Consider the following 18019-nt stretch of genomic DNA (forward strand, 5'->3'; position numbering starts at 1 on the left):
GGAGAGAGGGAGACACAGGGAGGGAGGGAGAGTTTGACACAGGGAGAGGGAGGGTGACACAGGGAGAGGGAGGGTGACACGGAGAGGGTGACACAGGGAGAGGGAGAGGGTGGGTGACACAGGGAGAGGGAGGGTGACACAGGGAGAGGGAGGGTGACACAGGGAGAGGGAGGGTGACACAGGGAGAGGGAGGGTGACACAGGGAGAGGGAGGGTGACACAGGGAGAGGGAGGGTGACACAGGGAGAGGGAGGGTGACAGGGAGAGGGAGGGTGACAGGGAGAGGGAGGGTGACACAGAGACAGGGAGAGGGTGACACAGAGACAGGGAGTGGGTGACACAGAGACAGGGAGAGGGTGACACAGGGAGAGGGTGACACAGGGAGAGGGTGACACAGGGAGAGGGAGAGAGAGGGTTACACAGGGAGAGGGTGACACAGGGAGAGGGAGAGGGTGACACAGGGAGAGGGAGGGTGACACAGGGAGAGGGTGACACAGGGAGAGGGTGACACAGGGAGAGGTAGGGTGACACGGAGAGGGAGGGTGACACAGAGAGAGTGACACGGAGAGGGTGACACATGGAGAGGGTGACACAGGGAGAGGGAGAAAAAGGGAGAGGGTGACACAGGGAGAGGGAGAGAGAGGGTGACACAGGGAGAGGGAGACACAGGGAGAGGGAGAGGGTGACACCGGGAGAGGGAGAGGGTGACACAGGAAGAGGGTGACACAGGGAGAGGGAGAGGGTGACACAGGGAGAGGGTGACACAGGGAGAGGGTGACACAGGGAGAGGGAGGGTGACACAGGGAGAGGGAGGGTGACACAGGGAGAGGGAGGGTGACACAGGGAGAGGGAGGGTGACAGGGAGAGGGAGAGGGTGACACAGGGACAGGGATAGGGTGACACAGGGAGAGGGTGACACAGGGAGAGGGAGAGGGTGACAAAGGGAGAGGGAGAGAGAGGGTGACACAGGGAGAGGGTGACACAGGGAGAGGGTGACAGGGAGAGGGAGGGTGACACAGGGAGAGGGTGACACAGGGAGAGGGAGAGAGGGAGACACAGGGAGGGAGGGAGAGTTTGACACAGGGAGAGGGAGGGTGACACAGGGAGAGGGAGGGTGACACGGAGAGGGTGACACAGGGAGAGGGAGAGGGTGGGTGACACAGGGAGAGGGAGGGTGACACAGGGAGAGGGAGGGTGACACAGGGAGAGGGAGGGTGACACAGGGAGAGGGAGGGTGACACAGGGAGAGGGAGGGTGACACAGGGAGAGGGAGGGTGACACAGGGAGAGGGAGGGTGACACAGGGAGAGGGAGGGTGACACAGGGAGAGGGAGGGTGACACAGGGAGAGGGAGGGTGACAGGGAGAGGGAGGGTGACAGGGAGAGGGAGGGTGACACAGAGACAGGGAGAGGGTGACACAGAGACAGGGAGTGGGTGACACAGAGACAGGGAGAGGGTGACACAGGGAGAGGGTGACACAGGGAGAGGGTGACACAGGGAGAGGGAGAGAGAGGGTGACACAGGGAGAGGGTGACACAGGGAGAGGGAGGGTGACACAGGGAGAGGGTGACACAGGGAGAGGGTGACACAGGGAGAGGTAGGGTGACACGGAGAGGGAGGGTGACACAGAGAGAGTAACACGGAGAGGGTGACACATGGAGAGGGTGACACAGGGAGAGGGAGAAAAAGGGAGAGGGTGACACAGGGAGAGGGAGAGAGAGGGTGACACAGGAAGAGGGAGACACAGGGAGAGGGAGAGGGTGACACCGGGAGAGGGAGAGGGTGACACAGGGAGAGGGTGACACAGGGAGAGGGAGAGGGTGACACAGGGAGAGGGTGACACAGGGAGAGGGTGACACAGGGAGAGGGAGGGTGACACAGGGAGAGGGAGGGTGACACAGGGAGAGGGAGGGTGACAGGGAGATGGAGAGGGTGACACAGGGACAGGGATAGGGTGACACAGGGAGAGGGTGACACAGGGAGAGGGAGAGGGTGACAAAGGGAGAGGGAGAGAGAGGGTGACACAGGGAGAGGGTGACACAGGGAGAGGGTGACAGGGAGAGGGAGGGTGACACAGGGAGAGGGAGACACAGGGAGAGGGAGAGAGGGAGACACAGGGAGGGAGGGAGAGTTTGACACAGGGAGAGGGAGGGTGACACAGGGAGAGGGAGGGTGACACGGAGAGGGTGACACAGGGAGAGGGAGAGGGTGGGTGACACAGGGAGAGGGAGGGTGACACAGGGAGAGGGAGGGTGACACAGGGAGAGGGAGGGTGACACAGGGAGAGGGAGGGTGACACAGGGAGAGGGAGGGTGACACAGGGAGAGGGAGGGTGACAGGGAGAGGGAGGGTGACAGGGAGAGGGAGGGTGACACAGAGACAGGGAGAGGGTGACACAGAGACAGGGAGAGGGTGACACAGAGACGGGGAGAGGGTGACACAGGGAGAGGGTGACACAGGGAGAGGGTGACATAGGGAGAGGGAGGGAGAGGGTGACACAGGGAGAGGGTGACACAGGGAGAGGGAGAGGGTGACACAGGGAGAGGGAGAGGGTGACACAGGGAGAGGGAGGGTGACACAGGGAGAGGGTGACACGGAGAGGTAGGGTGACACGGAGAGGGAGGGTGACACGGAGAGGGAGGGTGACACAGAGAGAGTGACACGGAGAGGGTGACACATGGAGAGGGTGACACGGAGAGGGTGACACAGGGAGAGGGAGAGAAAGGGAGAGGGTGACACAGGGAGAGGGAGGGAGAGGGTGACACAGGGAGAGGGAGACACAGGGAGAGGGAGAGGGTGACACCGGGAGAGGGAGAGGGTGACACAGGGAGAGGGAGAGGGTGACACAGGGAGAGGGTGACACAGGGAGAGGGAGGGTGACACAGGGAGAGGGAGGGTGACAGGGAGAGGGAGGGTGACAGGGAGAGGGAGAGGGTGACACAGGGACAGGGAGAGGGTGACACAGGGACAGGGAGAGGGTGACACAGGGACAGGGAGAGGGTGACACAGGGACAGGGAGAGGGTGACACAGGGAGAGGGTGACACAGGGAGAGGGAGAGGGTGACAAAGGGAGAGGGAGAGAGAGGGTGACACAGGGAGAGGGAGGGTGACACAGGGAGAGGGTGACAGGGAGAGGGAGAGAGGAAGACACAGGGAGGGAGGGAGAGTTTGACACAGGGAGAGGGAGGGTGACACAGGGAGAGGGAGGGTGACACAGGGAGAGGGAGGGTGACACAGGGAGAGGGAGCGTGACACAGGGAGAGGGAGAGGGTGACACAGGGAGAGGGTGACACAGGGAGAGGGAGGGTGACACAGGGAGAGGGAGGGTGACACAGGGAGAGGGAGGGTGACAGGGAGAGGGAGAGGGTGACACAGGGACAGGGATAGGGTGACACAGGGAGAGGGTGACACAGGGAGAGGGAGAGGGTGACAAAGGGAGAGGGAGAGAGAGGGTGACACAGGGAGAGGGTGACACAGGGAGAGGGTGACAGGGAGAGGGAGGGTGACACAGGGAGAGGGTGACACAGGGAGAGGGAGAGAGGGAGACGGAGGGAGGGAGAGTTTGACACAGGGAGAGGGAGGGTGACACAGGGAGAGGGAGGGTGACACGGAGAGGGTGACACAGGGAGAGGGAGAGGGTGGGTGACACAGGGAGAGGGAGGGTGACACAGGGAGAGGGAGGGTGACACAGGGAGAGGGAGGGTGACACAGGGAGAGGGAGGGTGACACAGGGAGAGGGAGGGTGACACAGGGAGAGGGAGGGTGACAGGGAGAGGGAGGGTGACAGGGAGAGGGAGGGTGACACAGAGACAGGGAGAGGGTGACACAGAGACAGGGAGTGGGTGACACAGAGACAGGGAGAGGGTGACACAGGGAGAGGGTGACACAGGGAGAGGGTGACACAGGGAGAGGGAGAGAGAGGGTGACACAGGGAGAGGGTGACACAGGGAGAGGGAGAGGGTGACACAGGGAGAGGGAGGGTGACACAGGGAGAGGGTGACACAGGGAGAGGGTGACACAGGGAGAGGTAGGGTGACACAGAGAGGGAGGGTGACACAGAGAGAGTGACACGGAGAGGGTGACACATGGAGAGGGTGACACAGGGAGAGGGAGAAAAAGGGAGAGGGTGACACAGGGAGAGGGAGAGAGAGGGTGACACAGGAAGAGGGAGACACAGGGAGAGGGAGAGGGTGACACCGGGAGAGGGAGAGGGTGACACAGGGAGAGGGTGACACAGGGAGAGGGAGAGGGTGACACAGGGAGAGGGTGACACAGGGAGAGGGTGACACAGGGAGAGGGAGGGTGACACAGGGAGAGGGAGGGTGACACAGGGAGAGGGAGGGTGACAGGGAGATGGAGAGGGTGACACAGGGACAGGGATAGGGTGACACAGGGAGAGGGTGACACAGGGAGAGGGAGAGGGTGACAAAGGGAGAGGGAGAGAGAGGGTGACACAGGGAGAGGGTGACACAGGGAGAGGGTGACAGGGAGAGGGAGGGTGACACAGGGAGAGGGTGACACAGGGAGAGGGAGAGAGGGAGACACAGGGAGGGAGGGAGAGTTTGACACAGGGAGAGGGAGGGTGACACAGGGAGAGGGAGGGTGACACGGAGAGGGTGACACAGGGAGAGGGAGAGGGTGGGTGACACAGGGAGAGGGAGGGTGACACAGGGAGAGGGAGGGTGACACAGGGAGAGGGAGGGTGACACAGGGAGAGGGAGGGTGACACAGGGAGAGGGAGGGTGACACAGGGAGAGGGAGGGTGACACAGGGAGAGGGAGGGTGACACAGGGAGAGGGAGGGTGACAGGGAGAGGGAGGGTGACACAGAGACAGGGAGAGGGTGACACAGAGACAGGGAGAGGGTGACACAGAGACGGGGAGAGGGTGACACAGGGAGAGGGTGACACAGGGAGAGGGTGACACAGGGAGAGGGTGACATAGGGAGAGGGAGAGAGAGGGTGACACAGGGAGAGGGTGACACAGGGAGAGGGAGAGGGTGACACAGGGAGAGGGAGAGGGTGACACAGGGAGAGGGAGGGTGACACAGGGAGAGGGTGACACGGAGAGGTAGGGTGACACGGAGAGGGAGGGTGACACGGAGAGGGAGGGTGACACAGAGAGAGTGACACGGAGAGGGTGACACATGGAGAGGGTGACACGGAGAGGGTGACACAGGGAGAGGGAGAGAAAGGGAGAGGGTGACACAGGGAGAGGGAGGGAGAGGGTGACACAGGGAGAGGGAGACACAGGGAGAGGGACAGGGTGACACCGGGAGAGGGAGAGGGTGACACAGGGAGAGGGAGAGGGTGACACAGGGAGAGGGTGACACAGGGAGAGGGAGGGTGACACAGGGAGAGGGAGGGTGACAGGGAGAGGGAGGGTGACAGGGAGAGGGAGAGGGTGACACAGGGACAGGGAGAGGGTGACACAGGGACAGGGAGAGGGTGACACAGGGACAGGGAGAGGGTGACACAGGGAGAGGGTGACACAGGGAGAGGGAGAGGGTGACAAAGTGAGAGGGAGAGAGAGGGTGACACAGGGAGAGGGAGGGTGACACAGGGAGAGGGTGACAGGGAGAGGGAGAGAGGGAGACACAGGGAGGGAGGGAGAGTTTGACACAGGGAGAGGGAGGGTGACACAGGGAGAGGGACGGTGACACAGAGAGAGGGAAGGTGACACGGAGAGGGTGACACAGGGAGAGGGAGAGGGTGGGTGACACAGGGAGAGGGAGAGGGTGGGTGACACAGGGAGAGGGAGGGTGACACAGGCAGAGGGAGGGTGACACAGGGAGAGGGAGCGTGACACAGGGAGAGGGAGGGTGACACAGGGAGAGGGAGGGTGACACAGGGAGAGGGAGAGGGTGACACAGGGACAGGGAGAGGGTGACACAGGGAGAGGGTGACACAGGGAGAGGGAGAGGGTGACAAAGGGAGAGGGAGAGAGGGGGTGACACAGGGAGAGGGTGATACAGGGAGAGGGTGACAGGGAGAGGGAGGGTGACACAGGGATAGGGTGACACAGGGAGAGGGAGAGAGGGAGACACAGGGAGGGAGGGAGAGTTTGACACAGGGAGAGGGAGGGTGACACAGGGAGAGGGAGGGTGACACGGAGAGGGTGACACAGGGAGAGGGAGAGGGTGGGTGACACAGGGAGAGGGAGGGTGACACAGGGAGAGGGAGGGTGACACAGGGAGAGGGAGGGTGACACAGGGAGAGGGAGGGTGACACAGGGAGAGGGAGGGAGACAGGGAGAGGGAGACACAGGGAGAGGGAGAGGGTGACACAGGGAGAGGGAGAGGGTGACACAGGGAGAGGGTGACACAGGGAGAGGGAGAGGGTGACACAGGGAGAGGGTGACACAGGGAGAGGGAGAGAGGGTGACACACTTACAGAGACAGACACCCACTCTCACTCAGACAAACTCACACACACACACACACACAGTCTGTCACTCTTACACACACAGTCTGTCACTCACACACACAAACACTCACCCGCAAGGCAGGGGGTCGCACATGGCAGCGGGGGCCTCCGCACGGCAGGAGGGCCTCTGCAAGGCAGGGGGGTCGCACATGGCAGCGGGGGCCTCCGCACGGCAGGAGGGCCTCTGCAAGGGGCCACACCCCCTCCAGAGGGGGACGCCGACACCGCAGTATCCTGCTTAGACCGAGCAGGGAGAGGCTCCGGTGAGGGGATTTCCCCTGCTTAGAGCAGGGAGAAGCCCCGGTGAGGGGATTTCCCCTGCTTAGAGCAGGGTGAGGCTCCGGTGAGGGGATTTCCCCTGCTTAGAGCAGGGAGAGGCTCCAGTGAGGGGATTTCCCCTGCTTAGAGCAGGGAGAGGCACGCGTGGGGTGAGGGGGGGGGGTCACGGAGGCCGGGAGAGATTGGGGTGAGGGGGGGGGTGGATGGCCCGATGGGAGGGGGTGGTGGATGGCCCGATGGGAGGGGGTGACACAGGGAAAGGGAGAGGGTGACACAGGGACAGGGAGATGGTGACACAGGGAGAGGGTGACACAGGGAGAGGGTGACACAGGGAGAGGGAGAGGGTGACAAAGGGAGAGGGAGAGAGAGGGTGACACAGGGAGAGGGTGACACAGGGAGAGGGAGGGTGACACAGGGAGAGGGTGACAGGGAGAGGGAGAGAGGGAGACACAGGGAGGGAGGGAGAGTTTGACACAGGGAGAGGGAGGGTGACACAGGGAGAGGGAGGGTGACACAGGGAGAGGGAGGGTGACACAGGGAGAGGGAGGGTGACACAGGGAGAGGGAGGGTGACACAGGGAGAGGGAGGGTGACACAGGGAGAGGGAGGTTGACAGGGAGAGGGATGGTGACACGGAGAGGGAGAGGGTGACACAGAGACAGGGAGAGGGTGACACAGAGACAGGGAGAGGGTGACACAGGGAGAGGGTGACACAGGGAGAGGGTGACATAGGGAGAGGGAGAGAGAGGGTGACACAGGGAGAGGGTGACACAGGGAGAGGGAGAGGGTGACACAGGGAGAGGGAGGGTGACACAGGGAGAGGGTGACACAGGGAGAGGGTGACACAGGGAGAGGTAGGGTGACACGGAGAGGGAGGGTGACACGGAGAGGGAGGGTGACACAGAGAGGGTGACACGGAGAGGGTGACACAGGGAGAGGGAGAGAAAGGGAGAGGGTGACACAGGGAGAGGGAGAGAGGGTGACACAGGGAGAGGGAGACACAGGGAGAGGGAGAGGGTGACACAGGGAGAGGGAGAGGGTGACACAGGGAGAGGGAGAGGGTGACCCAGGGAGAGGGTGACCCAGGGAGAGGGTGACACAGGGAGAGGGAGAGAGGGTGACACACTTACAGAGACAGACACCCACTCTCACTCAGACAAACTCACACACACACACAGTCTGTCACTCACACACACACAGTCTGTCACTCACACACACAAACACTCACCCGCAAGGCAGGGGGTCGCACATGGCAGCGGGGGCCTCCGCACGGCAGGAGGGCCTCTGCAAGGCAGGGGGGTCGCACATAGCAGCGGGGGCCTCTGCACGGCAGGAGGGGCTCTGCAAGGGGCCGCACCCCCTCCAGAGGGGGACGCCGACACCGCAGTATCCTGCTTAGACCGAGCAGGGAGAGGCTCCGGTGAGGGGATTTCCCTGCTTAGAGCAGGGAGAGGCTCCGGTGAGGGGATTTCCCCTGCATAGAGCAGGGAGAGGCTCCGGTGAGGGGATTTCCCCTGCTTAGAGCAGGGAGAGGCACGCGTGGGGTGAGGGGGGGGGGGTCACGGAGGCCGGGAGAGATTGGGGTGAGGGGGGGGGGTGGATGGCCCGATGGGAGGGGGGGTGGATGGCCCGATGGGAGGGGGGGCGGATGGCCCGATGGGAGGGAGGGGGGGGGCGGATGGCCCGATGGGAGGGAGGGGGGGGGGCGGATGGCCCGATGGGAGGGAGGGGGGGGCGGATGGCCCGATGGGAGGGAGGGGGGGTGACAGATGGCCCTGCAGGGGCCTGAGGCAGACAGGCGTGGAAGGGGCTGGCTGGCGGAAGGGGGAGGAGTGGAAGATCTGAGGAGGGGAAGTTGCTGAGAGGCGGGGGAGGAGCGAAGGCAGTGATCAGAGAGCCGGCTTTTTTTTTTTTTCTCCAGCGCGAGCGCGGGAAATTTAAAAATACACGTGTGCTGCTTGTGCCAATATTTACTCGCCCGGGGGTTAAATCCACCCGCCCCGGGCGAGTAAATGTATACAATTGTCGAACACTGTGTATATGTGTATATGTGTATATGTGTATATGTGTATATGTCATAATATGTGTATATGTGTATACACAGCTCAACCCCCTTATAACGCTGTGCTTCGGGTCCAAAGAATCACATCGCGCTATAAGCGGATCGCGTTTGAATTAATGTACAATTGTATACATTGCACAATAAAGTATTTAAGACCCCAATAATCGTGTTGTAAAGTATTCATACATACAAAAATTGGGAGCCACGCTTGCATCGCGCTATAAGTGGATTCACATTGTAACGGATCGCGTTATAACGGGGTTGAGCTGTAATATATATATATATAAAGGCATCTACTGCTTTTTATATATTGTAATTATCTTCAGAGTGTGTAGGATACACTAACACATTCACGATCACAAAGTTAGTCATTAATAGGCATTGGCGCTACAAGCACTTCTTTCTTTGCACTTGTTCTCTTATGATGCCAAAACTCACCTGGCCCCAAAGAATATCAGGCAGTGATAAACTTAATGGGTTAATGTTCAGACTCGTGAGATCGATCAGGGAGGGGTGGCGGTGTTTGCGGTTGGAGCTCCTTCTCCTCCACATTGATTTTAACAAGCCGCAAAGATCTTTTAAAATGTGAGTGTTCCCTTTTTTATATACATCTTGGTTATTCTATAGCCAAAACCATCTACACTACTGTGTGTCATGTTCTGTCCCCGGGAGGGTGGATATCCATTCCATACATGACTGCGTTGGAAGGGGTGGATAGTAAGGAGCCATTTGGAAGAAGTTAACCCAGTTGGGGACAAGTTATTTATAATGTTTAATTGTTTCTCAATTCCCAGTAGAAACTTTTTTGCCTGTTTAACCCTTTGGATTCTCCCATGATGTAGTCATCACGTCGTGAGGTCAAGCACTCCAAGGTCCCCATAGTGGCTATGTCATGGGCTTTCGGCTCATTTTCTAGGGGAGATCATGTTCTGCGCCGCTGTGGAGCTAACCAGCACAGGAACGGAAAAGTGGGACGTCTCTTCCATTCCAGTGATCAGCGAAGTCGCAATCCTGTGATCGCGATATGACGGAGAGGTTGTGACACTCTGGTGCTGTGACCCCACCGGCACTCAAAGGGTTACAAAAAATACATGTCATACAAGAGGCATTCTATATATTTTGTGTGTGATCATATTCTCACCTTGCGTTGATTTCTCATCTCTAAGCATCTGTCGCACTACATGGAGAAGTTCTTGGCTGGGACATTTCATTGCTGTGTAATATGAAGCAATTCGTATTTCTTCGTTCTCATCTGCCGCTTGGTACAGCTGTACTAATGCAGTGCGCTAGCGCACACAGGAAAAAAAGGTTATTTTTCTTTTACTTTATGAAGTAGTTACATGAAGGTTCACAATTAAAAAAATAGATCCTATATTTGAGTTAGAAGCTGACAAATGTAGAGTCTGTGGGTGAAAAGAAATGATCGTCAACACTTTCAAACATGAGAAGAAATATGGCATTTGTTATAGGATTAATATTCACAATAATCCAGTTTAACGGTACTAAGTAATACTGTCCATTAGACCGTTTGTTATTGCACAGATTTTTATTTCAAGAAGCAGTCCGCTTGTAATTTGTATTTGTCTTTTTATCCTGTATGGTGCCAGTCATTACTGCACAAGATGTTATTTGGAAGGATATTAACGTTTTCACTTTTGATATTCATGTGATCCAACAAAATGGACACTTGCAACTTAACTTCAGTCAACCCAACAATCAAAGGCAATGTCATGGTGGATGCCAGTGCTTGGGAACCAGATTCATTCTACAGGTGACATCGGCGTTAAAAAACGGTTCCTCATCTCAAAAAAGTAGCCACAGCCCTTCTTGATCAGAACTATAGTGTTGGAGAAGATGGCAGTTTAAATCTCCTGTATTACGTGGGCAAATAGGAAGCTGCAACATCGTCCGATGCGGCTTCCTATTGGTCCGCAGGGGATTGAAATCCAAGGAAGTACGGTGACAACTTTCCTGCTAAGTATCTCGGGGACCCGTGGGTCATCGGAGCTGAAATTGAGGTTCAGCTCTGGTGAGCCCCTGCTTCCCACCCTAATATAAAAAAGGGGGTGACCAAAGGGGAACTGTTCTTTTATATAGGGACCTAAATAGAAAGGAAGCTTATTATATTGTATGCTGCCACTGTTTCCAACTGTGTATACTTTTTGTTTTGATTGAAAGCATTTTAGAAGGTGATGTGAATCTTATGTCCACCAAGGTAGGCAGTGTTTTCATGCTGGTGCATCCTCAAGAGAATAGGATTCCGTAGCATGGCCTCCATGGGAAATTCTTTGATCTAGACAAGTGCATGGCTAACCCGATCTTTGGGATGACGCCGTGCTAATGAAAAGTATTATGGAAGGCTCTGGTAGTTAATAGCTTAGAAAACCAGTCCATGGGCCGTCAGGTATCATGATTTAGTACTGCATAGTAAATATGTCCCTCCCTTAATTCTTTGTCCCATCAATTTTTGGACAAAAAGAAAACCCAGAGTCAAGACATTATGTTGTATATCATAACAATGTTTTCCTTTTCTTACTTGCAAAATGATTTCACAAAATGTCACAATGTCACACCGAGAGTGTTGTTTGATGCAGAAGATGCTTACATTGGCTGAACAGGGGATCCGTCTAAATGCATCCACAGCAGCCAGTCTCGTTGTTGCGGGGTTACTTTTCAGGAACGCACAAGATGTAAGTGTTGGAATCAGAGAAGTAGCAGCTAACCCGGCATTGCCAACTGCTTTCAAAATGAGCTGCACCTAAATTAATAAGAATAAGCAAATGAGCAGTCAAGAAGAATATTTTATGATAGGGAGAAAAAAATCGCTTCTTGGTAAATAAACGTCCTTTGAAGTGGGTTAAATCAGATTAAACCCAAGTGCCAGCTCCTATTAGTCTCGGGTTAAATACCATTATATACCGGTGCCACCATCAAAATCTATTGGGCACCGCCCGCTTGCTGTAGCCTCCAATTAATTATTTATCATCCATGTTGGTGCCAGCATCATAACATACCTTTTGCATTTCTTCTGGTTCTTGTACAGAACAGTTGTCCCCTAAATGTCCTTGCAATGTTTTCATTACAACCTGTATCTCGGGGACTTCATGACAGGTTCTATTGGTCAAACAGAAGTGATGTATCAGGGCTGTTATTCCCAAGTAGGCACTTTGACCTGCTTCTGGTTCCTGCAGTAAAGACTACGAGGGGACATAGATCCAAACCGATGTGTTATTCACCAATAAGGGGGGAAAATATCTTGATATACAGTAGACGCATCTGGAAAAATACACATATTTGTACATGATATTAACAATCCCATATATGCCATCTATAATGAGATTTGGGTCCATATTTGTTAAGCAGCCTTCTGCCATAGAACACCTTCTGACGCTGGGAAACACATCACATCCCATTGCCTTAAAGCTGCAGTCCAAGCTGCTGTTTTTTTTATTTTATTTTGTAGGTTTTGCCCCCTTTAATATGTGCATCAATGCAATCCACACCATGATAAGTAATTAGCTAAGTTGCCGATCGATCGGTGAAGATTCGGCTCGGGGGTTCACTAAATGGCTGTCAGTGCAGCAGAAGAGGACCAAAGATGCAAAGTTCTGTGGGGAAGATCATGTGACCAGGCAGTCACTAGATACAATTGGTGCACTGCTAGAGAGGGCAGGACTCAAAAACGTGTGTGCCAGTGCCTGTTTCAAAAGAGGAAGGGGATGTGACTTTGCAAATGGTTGCTATAGAAACAAAAAATGCTTGTTACATTATAATAGATAAAAAATGTAATTCAGAATTGTTTAAAAAAAATACTACAAGTATTTTCTCATAGTAGAGAACTGATTTTTTTTTAAAAACCCACATGTAGGATATTGCTTGGTCTGGAGCTTTAAATGGGCTGTAAGGTGTCGCCTGTTAGCAGACTGTGTCTTCTGGCAGAAGAATGCTTAGTAAATATGGCCTATTATGGTTTACTTCTCCAAAACAGAAAACAATTAGATGATCAGCATCATACAGTGTATTTATTAAGAGAAGGTACGCCCTCCTACTGTATCTGTACATTCCTCCTACCAATTAGATTGTAAGCTCTTCAGAGCAGAGAATCTTTTTCCTAAATGTTACTTTGATGTCTGAAGCGCTTATTCCCATGATCTGTTATTTGTATTATTTGGTATTTATACGATTGTCACATGTATTACTACTGTGAAGCGCTGTGTACATTAAAGGCGCTATATAAATAAAGACATACATACATAATGGATTTTTTTTTTAAAAACATTTTCCTATAAAGTGTTAAGCTTTTTGTTACATTTCAATTTCAATTTAAAAAAAAAAATCCTAAATGATGACTTGTCCTTAGTAAAAATGCATTAACATGCATATTGTTCAGTGATGAATAGGTTATTAACATGCAGACAAAAGTCAGAAGCCAGTATATGCATAATCAAATGAGTCCTTCTGCCATGTAATCGGCTCAAATTAATATTTCCAGCTGTCTGCTGAGGTTCTAGTATTCACTGAAAGAATAAACAAACCTTATTAATACGTCAAGATGTCCATTGCAGTGAGTCACCGCACATTGTAAGCAGCAGGGACAGGACTATTACTAACAAATAACGGAGTGATTCATTCTCAGAAAGTATGTTTTCCAAAACCATAGGCGGGTTGTGGGTTATTCAGGAACTTGTTTTCCAGCAGATATTCAGCAATGTGAATGGGAGGTAATTAGCAGCGATTAGTTGATGAGACGCATGCGCGGTGTCTTGTTGCTTTTATTCAGACAAATTATGTCTCAAAACCTTCATAAAACACAGGTCTTGTAATACAAATTGGTTATACGCATGGGGTCTGTGCAACAAGGCAGAAATTATATCATTTTGTGGCAAAAAAAACATGAGGCACCATGTCAAATATCAATATTATGGCTACAATCACGTCTCATATACAACTCTCTTGGACAACTAAGGAACTTTCCATTTGGATAATAACCTGCTTTATACACTAAGCAGCTATATCACTGTTCTGTCATTTCATACAATGAATTTCAATTTAAACATTGTTGAAAATGTGAAAGGAAAAAAAAACCCCAAGTAAAAAGCCCCATTGTAAGTCCCACACATAATTATTTGCTGTCATTTCCTCTCAATGCAAAAATCATGAATGAAATATGAAGTGACTATGAATAACCTCAGGGAGAGACACTAGCCCAGTTGTTAAGTTATAAAAAGAATAGGAAATGATTCTCACAGCCAGAGAGGCGACCATCCCCGCTGTGGGCGCTGGAATAAAGGCCAGTGACCAGAGGAAGGACTCCATCTTCTCGTCTTCTAGTTCCTTAGAAAGCAGGATCTCTTTCATCAGTCCAACGCAGGCCTCTGTCCCACAGGAAGGCAGTGCATCCAATAATGGCTGCCTGGAAAAGGAATCCATATTCTTATTATTTTGTGTGTATGTGTGTACAGTATGTGTGTACAGTATGTGTGTATGTGTGTACAGTATGTGTGTACAGTATGTGTGTATGTGTGTACAGTATGTGTATATGTGTACAGTATGTGTGTATGTGTGTACAGTATGTGTGTATGTGTGTACAGTATGTGTGTACAGTATGTGTGTGTACGTGTGTATAGTTTGTGTGTACAGTATGTGTATGTGTGCAGTGTGTGTGCGTGTGTGTATATACCTATCTATTTATGAGGGTGAGTCTATCTGACCCTGGAGACGCCGAGCAATCGACGTTAGTTACTTCCCATTAACCCTTAGTAGGCTATTCGTGTGGATTCATATGTACTCACACAGATGTCTGAGTATTCATACGCAACACAGACGAACATACTCACCCCCATTCATGATATAAGAGCGGATCTAACGATATTTGCATTAAGAACTGTTTATACCACATGTGCAATTTCATAGCTGACAATCAGCGATAGCGACATTCAAGGGTGACAGATCAGAGACTTTCTGTACATGAGACCTACAATCAACTTTAACTCTGGCCCCACAGTCATGATTGCTCTTCACTTAGAACTCAAGGCAGCTGTATATTCACACAGTATACAGATACACACACTGTATATACACACACAATATACAGATACAAACACTGCACACAGATATTATTATTATTATTATTATTATTAAAGCTGTAATTACCCCTCATATTCACTACAAAAATTCCATTACAAAATATGTACGCAGCCAAGCCAATCAATGACAGAACGTCACGTTTCATAGCTAGTACTGTCGTCTTTATAGATCAGCATAAAGAAAATGATGCTGTGGTGGCCATTTTGATTTCCCAGTGCACCATGAATTCCCCACAGGGATCTGCTCCATGGAAGCATCCAGTGCAGATGAGTTAAGACCACTACATGCAGAAGGAATTTTTATAACATGAAAAAGGATTTTTTTTCCACACAGGCAGGGCCACCAACAGGGTGGACAGAAGGGACAGGTGTCCCGGGCCCGGGAGGCTACGGGGGGCCCAGCCGGCGCTGCAAGTTGGGCCTGACCTCTGGCCAGGCTCGGCTGCCGGTCGCGGCCGGGCCTAGCTCACCATCAGCTGCCTGCAGGCCTCTCCCTCACTGTGTCCCTGTTAGGAATCCGGTTTCTCAGCGCCGTCCGCGCAACTCACAGACTACCCTCAGGGAGACCCAGGGCGCGCAGCGCAACTCCCGCCTACCTGCCTCCACTGCCGCGGGCCGTCAGCTCCCCCGTCGCCGCAGGGCCGCTTCCCTCAGCGGTTCCGCCGCTCCCCCTCCTTCTCAGTGGGAGGCGCGGTCCCTCCGTCCCACGTGCGCCCCCCTCCAACGCTGGTCGCGTGCATGCGCAACTTACAGAGCACGCGCCCAGCATCCGTTCTTTAGCTTCCACCCCTGCAGTAAGGCTCCGCCCCCGTTCACCGCGCAGGCTCACTCAGAGTACTACCAGTGCTCACCTGGGTTGTATCAGCCGCACCAATCCTGTGAGGCTCCCTGCAGTCCTCCTGATCCGCCTCCATCCCTGATTGGTCAGCCCAGCCTTATCAGGCATCTCTGAGCCCTCACTCATCGCTCGACATAGTCTCTGCATGGAAGTTGTTTGGTATTCTCTTGGGGATTCTACAGGTTCTGACACGGCTCGTACGACTACCCTCTTCGGCTCCTGACCTCGGCTCTCCTCGAACTACGTATACTCTGGCATCCCACGATCACGGCTTGGACCTCGGCTCTCCTCATCTCTCCGCTCCTTGACCTCGGCAAGGCATCCACTATTCTCCTATCTATTCTATACTCCTACACCCGGTACCGGCAAGTATTGTCTACCTTACCTACTGTACATCTGCTGCCTGCAGGCCTCTCTCTCACTGTGTCCCATGCCGAGCTTCCACCTCTGGCGTGCGACGGCCCTGTCTGACATCAGTCCACTGGAAGTAAGCTGGCTTCCAGTGTGTGCCGGCATGAGAGGGAGGCCCAGCGCAAGCTGACGTGGGACACAGTGAGCGAGAGGCCTGCAGGCAGCTGATGGAGAGCCGGGGCCCGGCCGGGCCTGCAACCGGGCCTGGCCAGAGGTTGGGCCCAACTTGCAATGCCGGCCGGGCCCCCCGCAGCCTCCGTGCCTGGCCTGAGACCATCCCCAAGGCAAGTCTTTTTTTTTAAATATATGTACAGGGGAGTGGATTTTTTTAATATGTATTGGGGCGAGTGGGGGGGATTTTAAAATGTATTTGGGGGAGTGGGGGGATTTTAATATGTATTTGGGGGGAGTGGGGTAGTTTAATATGTATTGCGGATAGTTTAGTATGTATTGGGGAGGAGCGGGGGTCCTTTCTATATAAATTGGGGGAGAGCAGGGGTCTTTTTAATATGTGTTTTGTATGGGGGGATTGAGTGAGAGTGGGGTAATTGACGGAAGGTGGGGGCGAGTGAGAGGAGAGAGGGGGTGAGGAAAAGAGGGAGTAAGAGTGAGACGCAGGGGAGAGAAATACATGTGTGGCGGGGGGTAGAGTGAGAGGGGATGATTGAGGAACAGGGAGTGAGACGGAGAGAAATACATGGGAAAAGGGGGGAAATAGAGGGGGCTCATGAGTTGTGAAATGGCAGGGCTCGCGATACCGCCGGCAAGGGGGGAGGGGTGCCCCAGAAGTAACTCTAGTCGGCGGCCCTGAACACAGGCCTAATTATTATTACTTCCATGAAAAGAAACATAAGCTTTTGTAAAAGCCGATATCACAAGGGCACATATAAACAAAACATGGAAGGAAGTGATCACTGTGGAAAGCATGAAAAGGCTTGTTAAAGCAGCAGTGCAAGTGTTTTTTTTTTTCCCCCTTTAATATGTGCATCAATACAATCCACACAATGATAAGTAATTAGCTAAATTGCCGATTAATCCGTTCTCCTGTGATCGATCGGTGAAGATTCGGCTCGGGGGTTCACTAAATGGCTGTCAGTGCAGCAGAAGAGGACCAAAGATGCAAAGTTCTGTTGGGCAGATCATGTGACCAGGCAGTCCCTAGATACAATTGGTGCATTGCTGGAGAGAGGGCAGGGCTCAAAAAGGGGTGTGCCAGAGCCTGTTTCAGAAGAGGAAGGGGATGTGACGTTGTACAAGGTTGCTATATAAACAAAAAATGCTTGTTACATTATAATACGTTCAAAATGTCATTCAGAGTTGCTTTAAAAAATGCTACAAGTATTTTCTCATAGTACAGAAATTACTTATTTTAAAAAACACGCGTAGAATATTGCTTGGTCTGCAGCTTTTAAAAGAATACATCAGAATAAAAGTATGTTTACAATTAAGGAGAGGAATTGACCCTCTAAAGCAGCAGTGTACGCTGATCACCATTTTTTTTTTGCAGTTTATTAACTTATTTAAGATATCTCTTCTTGCTCTTTCCAACGCTGTTGTTACTATTACAATCTGATGCTTCGTTCAGGAGATATGTGTTTGACATATTAAGTGTCCGGGTGGTTTAAATTGAGCTCTCTACAGAGTCCAGTGACATCTAAAGGTTACCATGGTAACTTCAGAAGCTAGAGATTATGAAAATCATTCTTATTAGCACTGAAAAACATGCTCAGGGGGAAGATCAGGGCCGCCGACAGGGGGGAGAGCTGGCACCAGTGTCCCAGGCCCGGGGCTACGGCCCAGCCAAAGGAGGGGGGAGTGGGGGGTTTGTATGTATTTGGGGGATGGGGTTTTATTGTATGTATTTGGGGGAGGGTAATTATTGTGGGGAGATTGTGTTTGTGTTGCCCGGGGGGATGGAGAC

The 18019-nt window shown here is 53.0% G+C and overlaps 1 protein-coding gene across 2 annotated transcripts in view; it reads right to left on the bottom strand.

Moving 5' to 3' along the window:
• Nucleotides 1-18019, bottom strand: part of LOC142463092 (uncharacterized) — a 291163-nt gene that overhangs the window by 211795 nt on the left and 61349 nt on the right. For both annotated transcript variants that reach the window (XR_012787370.1, XM_075565366.1), the window contains exons 10-13: nt 14011-14176; nt 11778-11960; nt 11369-11521; nt 9905-10049 (exon numbers count right to left, since the gene is read on the bottom strand). Coding sequence is in view for 1 of the 2 variants with exons in the window: in XM_075565366.1 (XP_075421481.1) it covers nt 9905-10049; nt 11369-11521; nt 11778-11960; nt 14011-14176 (647 nt within the window). In the remaining variant the exon portion in view is untranslated. The remainder of the gene's footprint in view (nt 1-9904; nt 10050-11368; nt 11522-11777; nt 11961-14010; nt 14177-18019) is intronic.

Source organism: Ascaphus truei, chromosome 11 (genome assembly GCF_040206685.1).
Source record: "Ascaphus truei isolate aAscTru1 chromosome 11, aAscTru1.hap1, whole genome shotgun sequence".
Classification (NCBI taxonomy): Eukaryota; Metazoa; Chordata; class Amphibia; order Anura; family Ascaphidae; genus Ascaphus; species Ascaphus truei.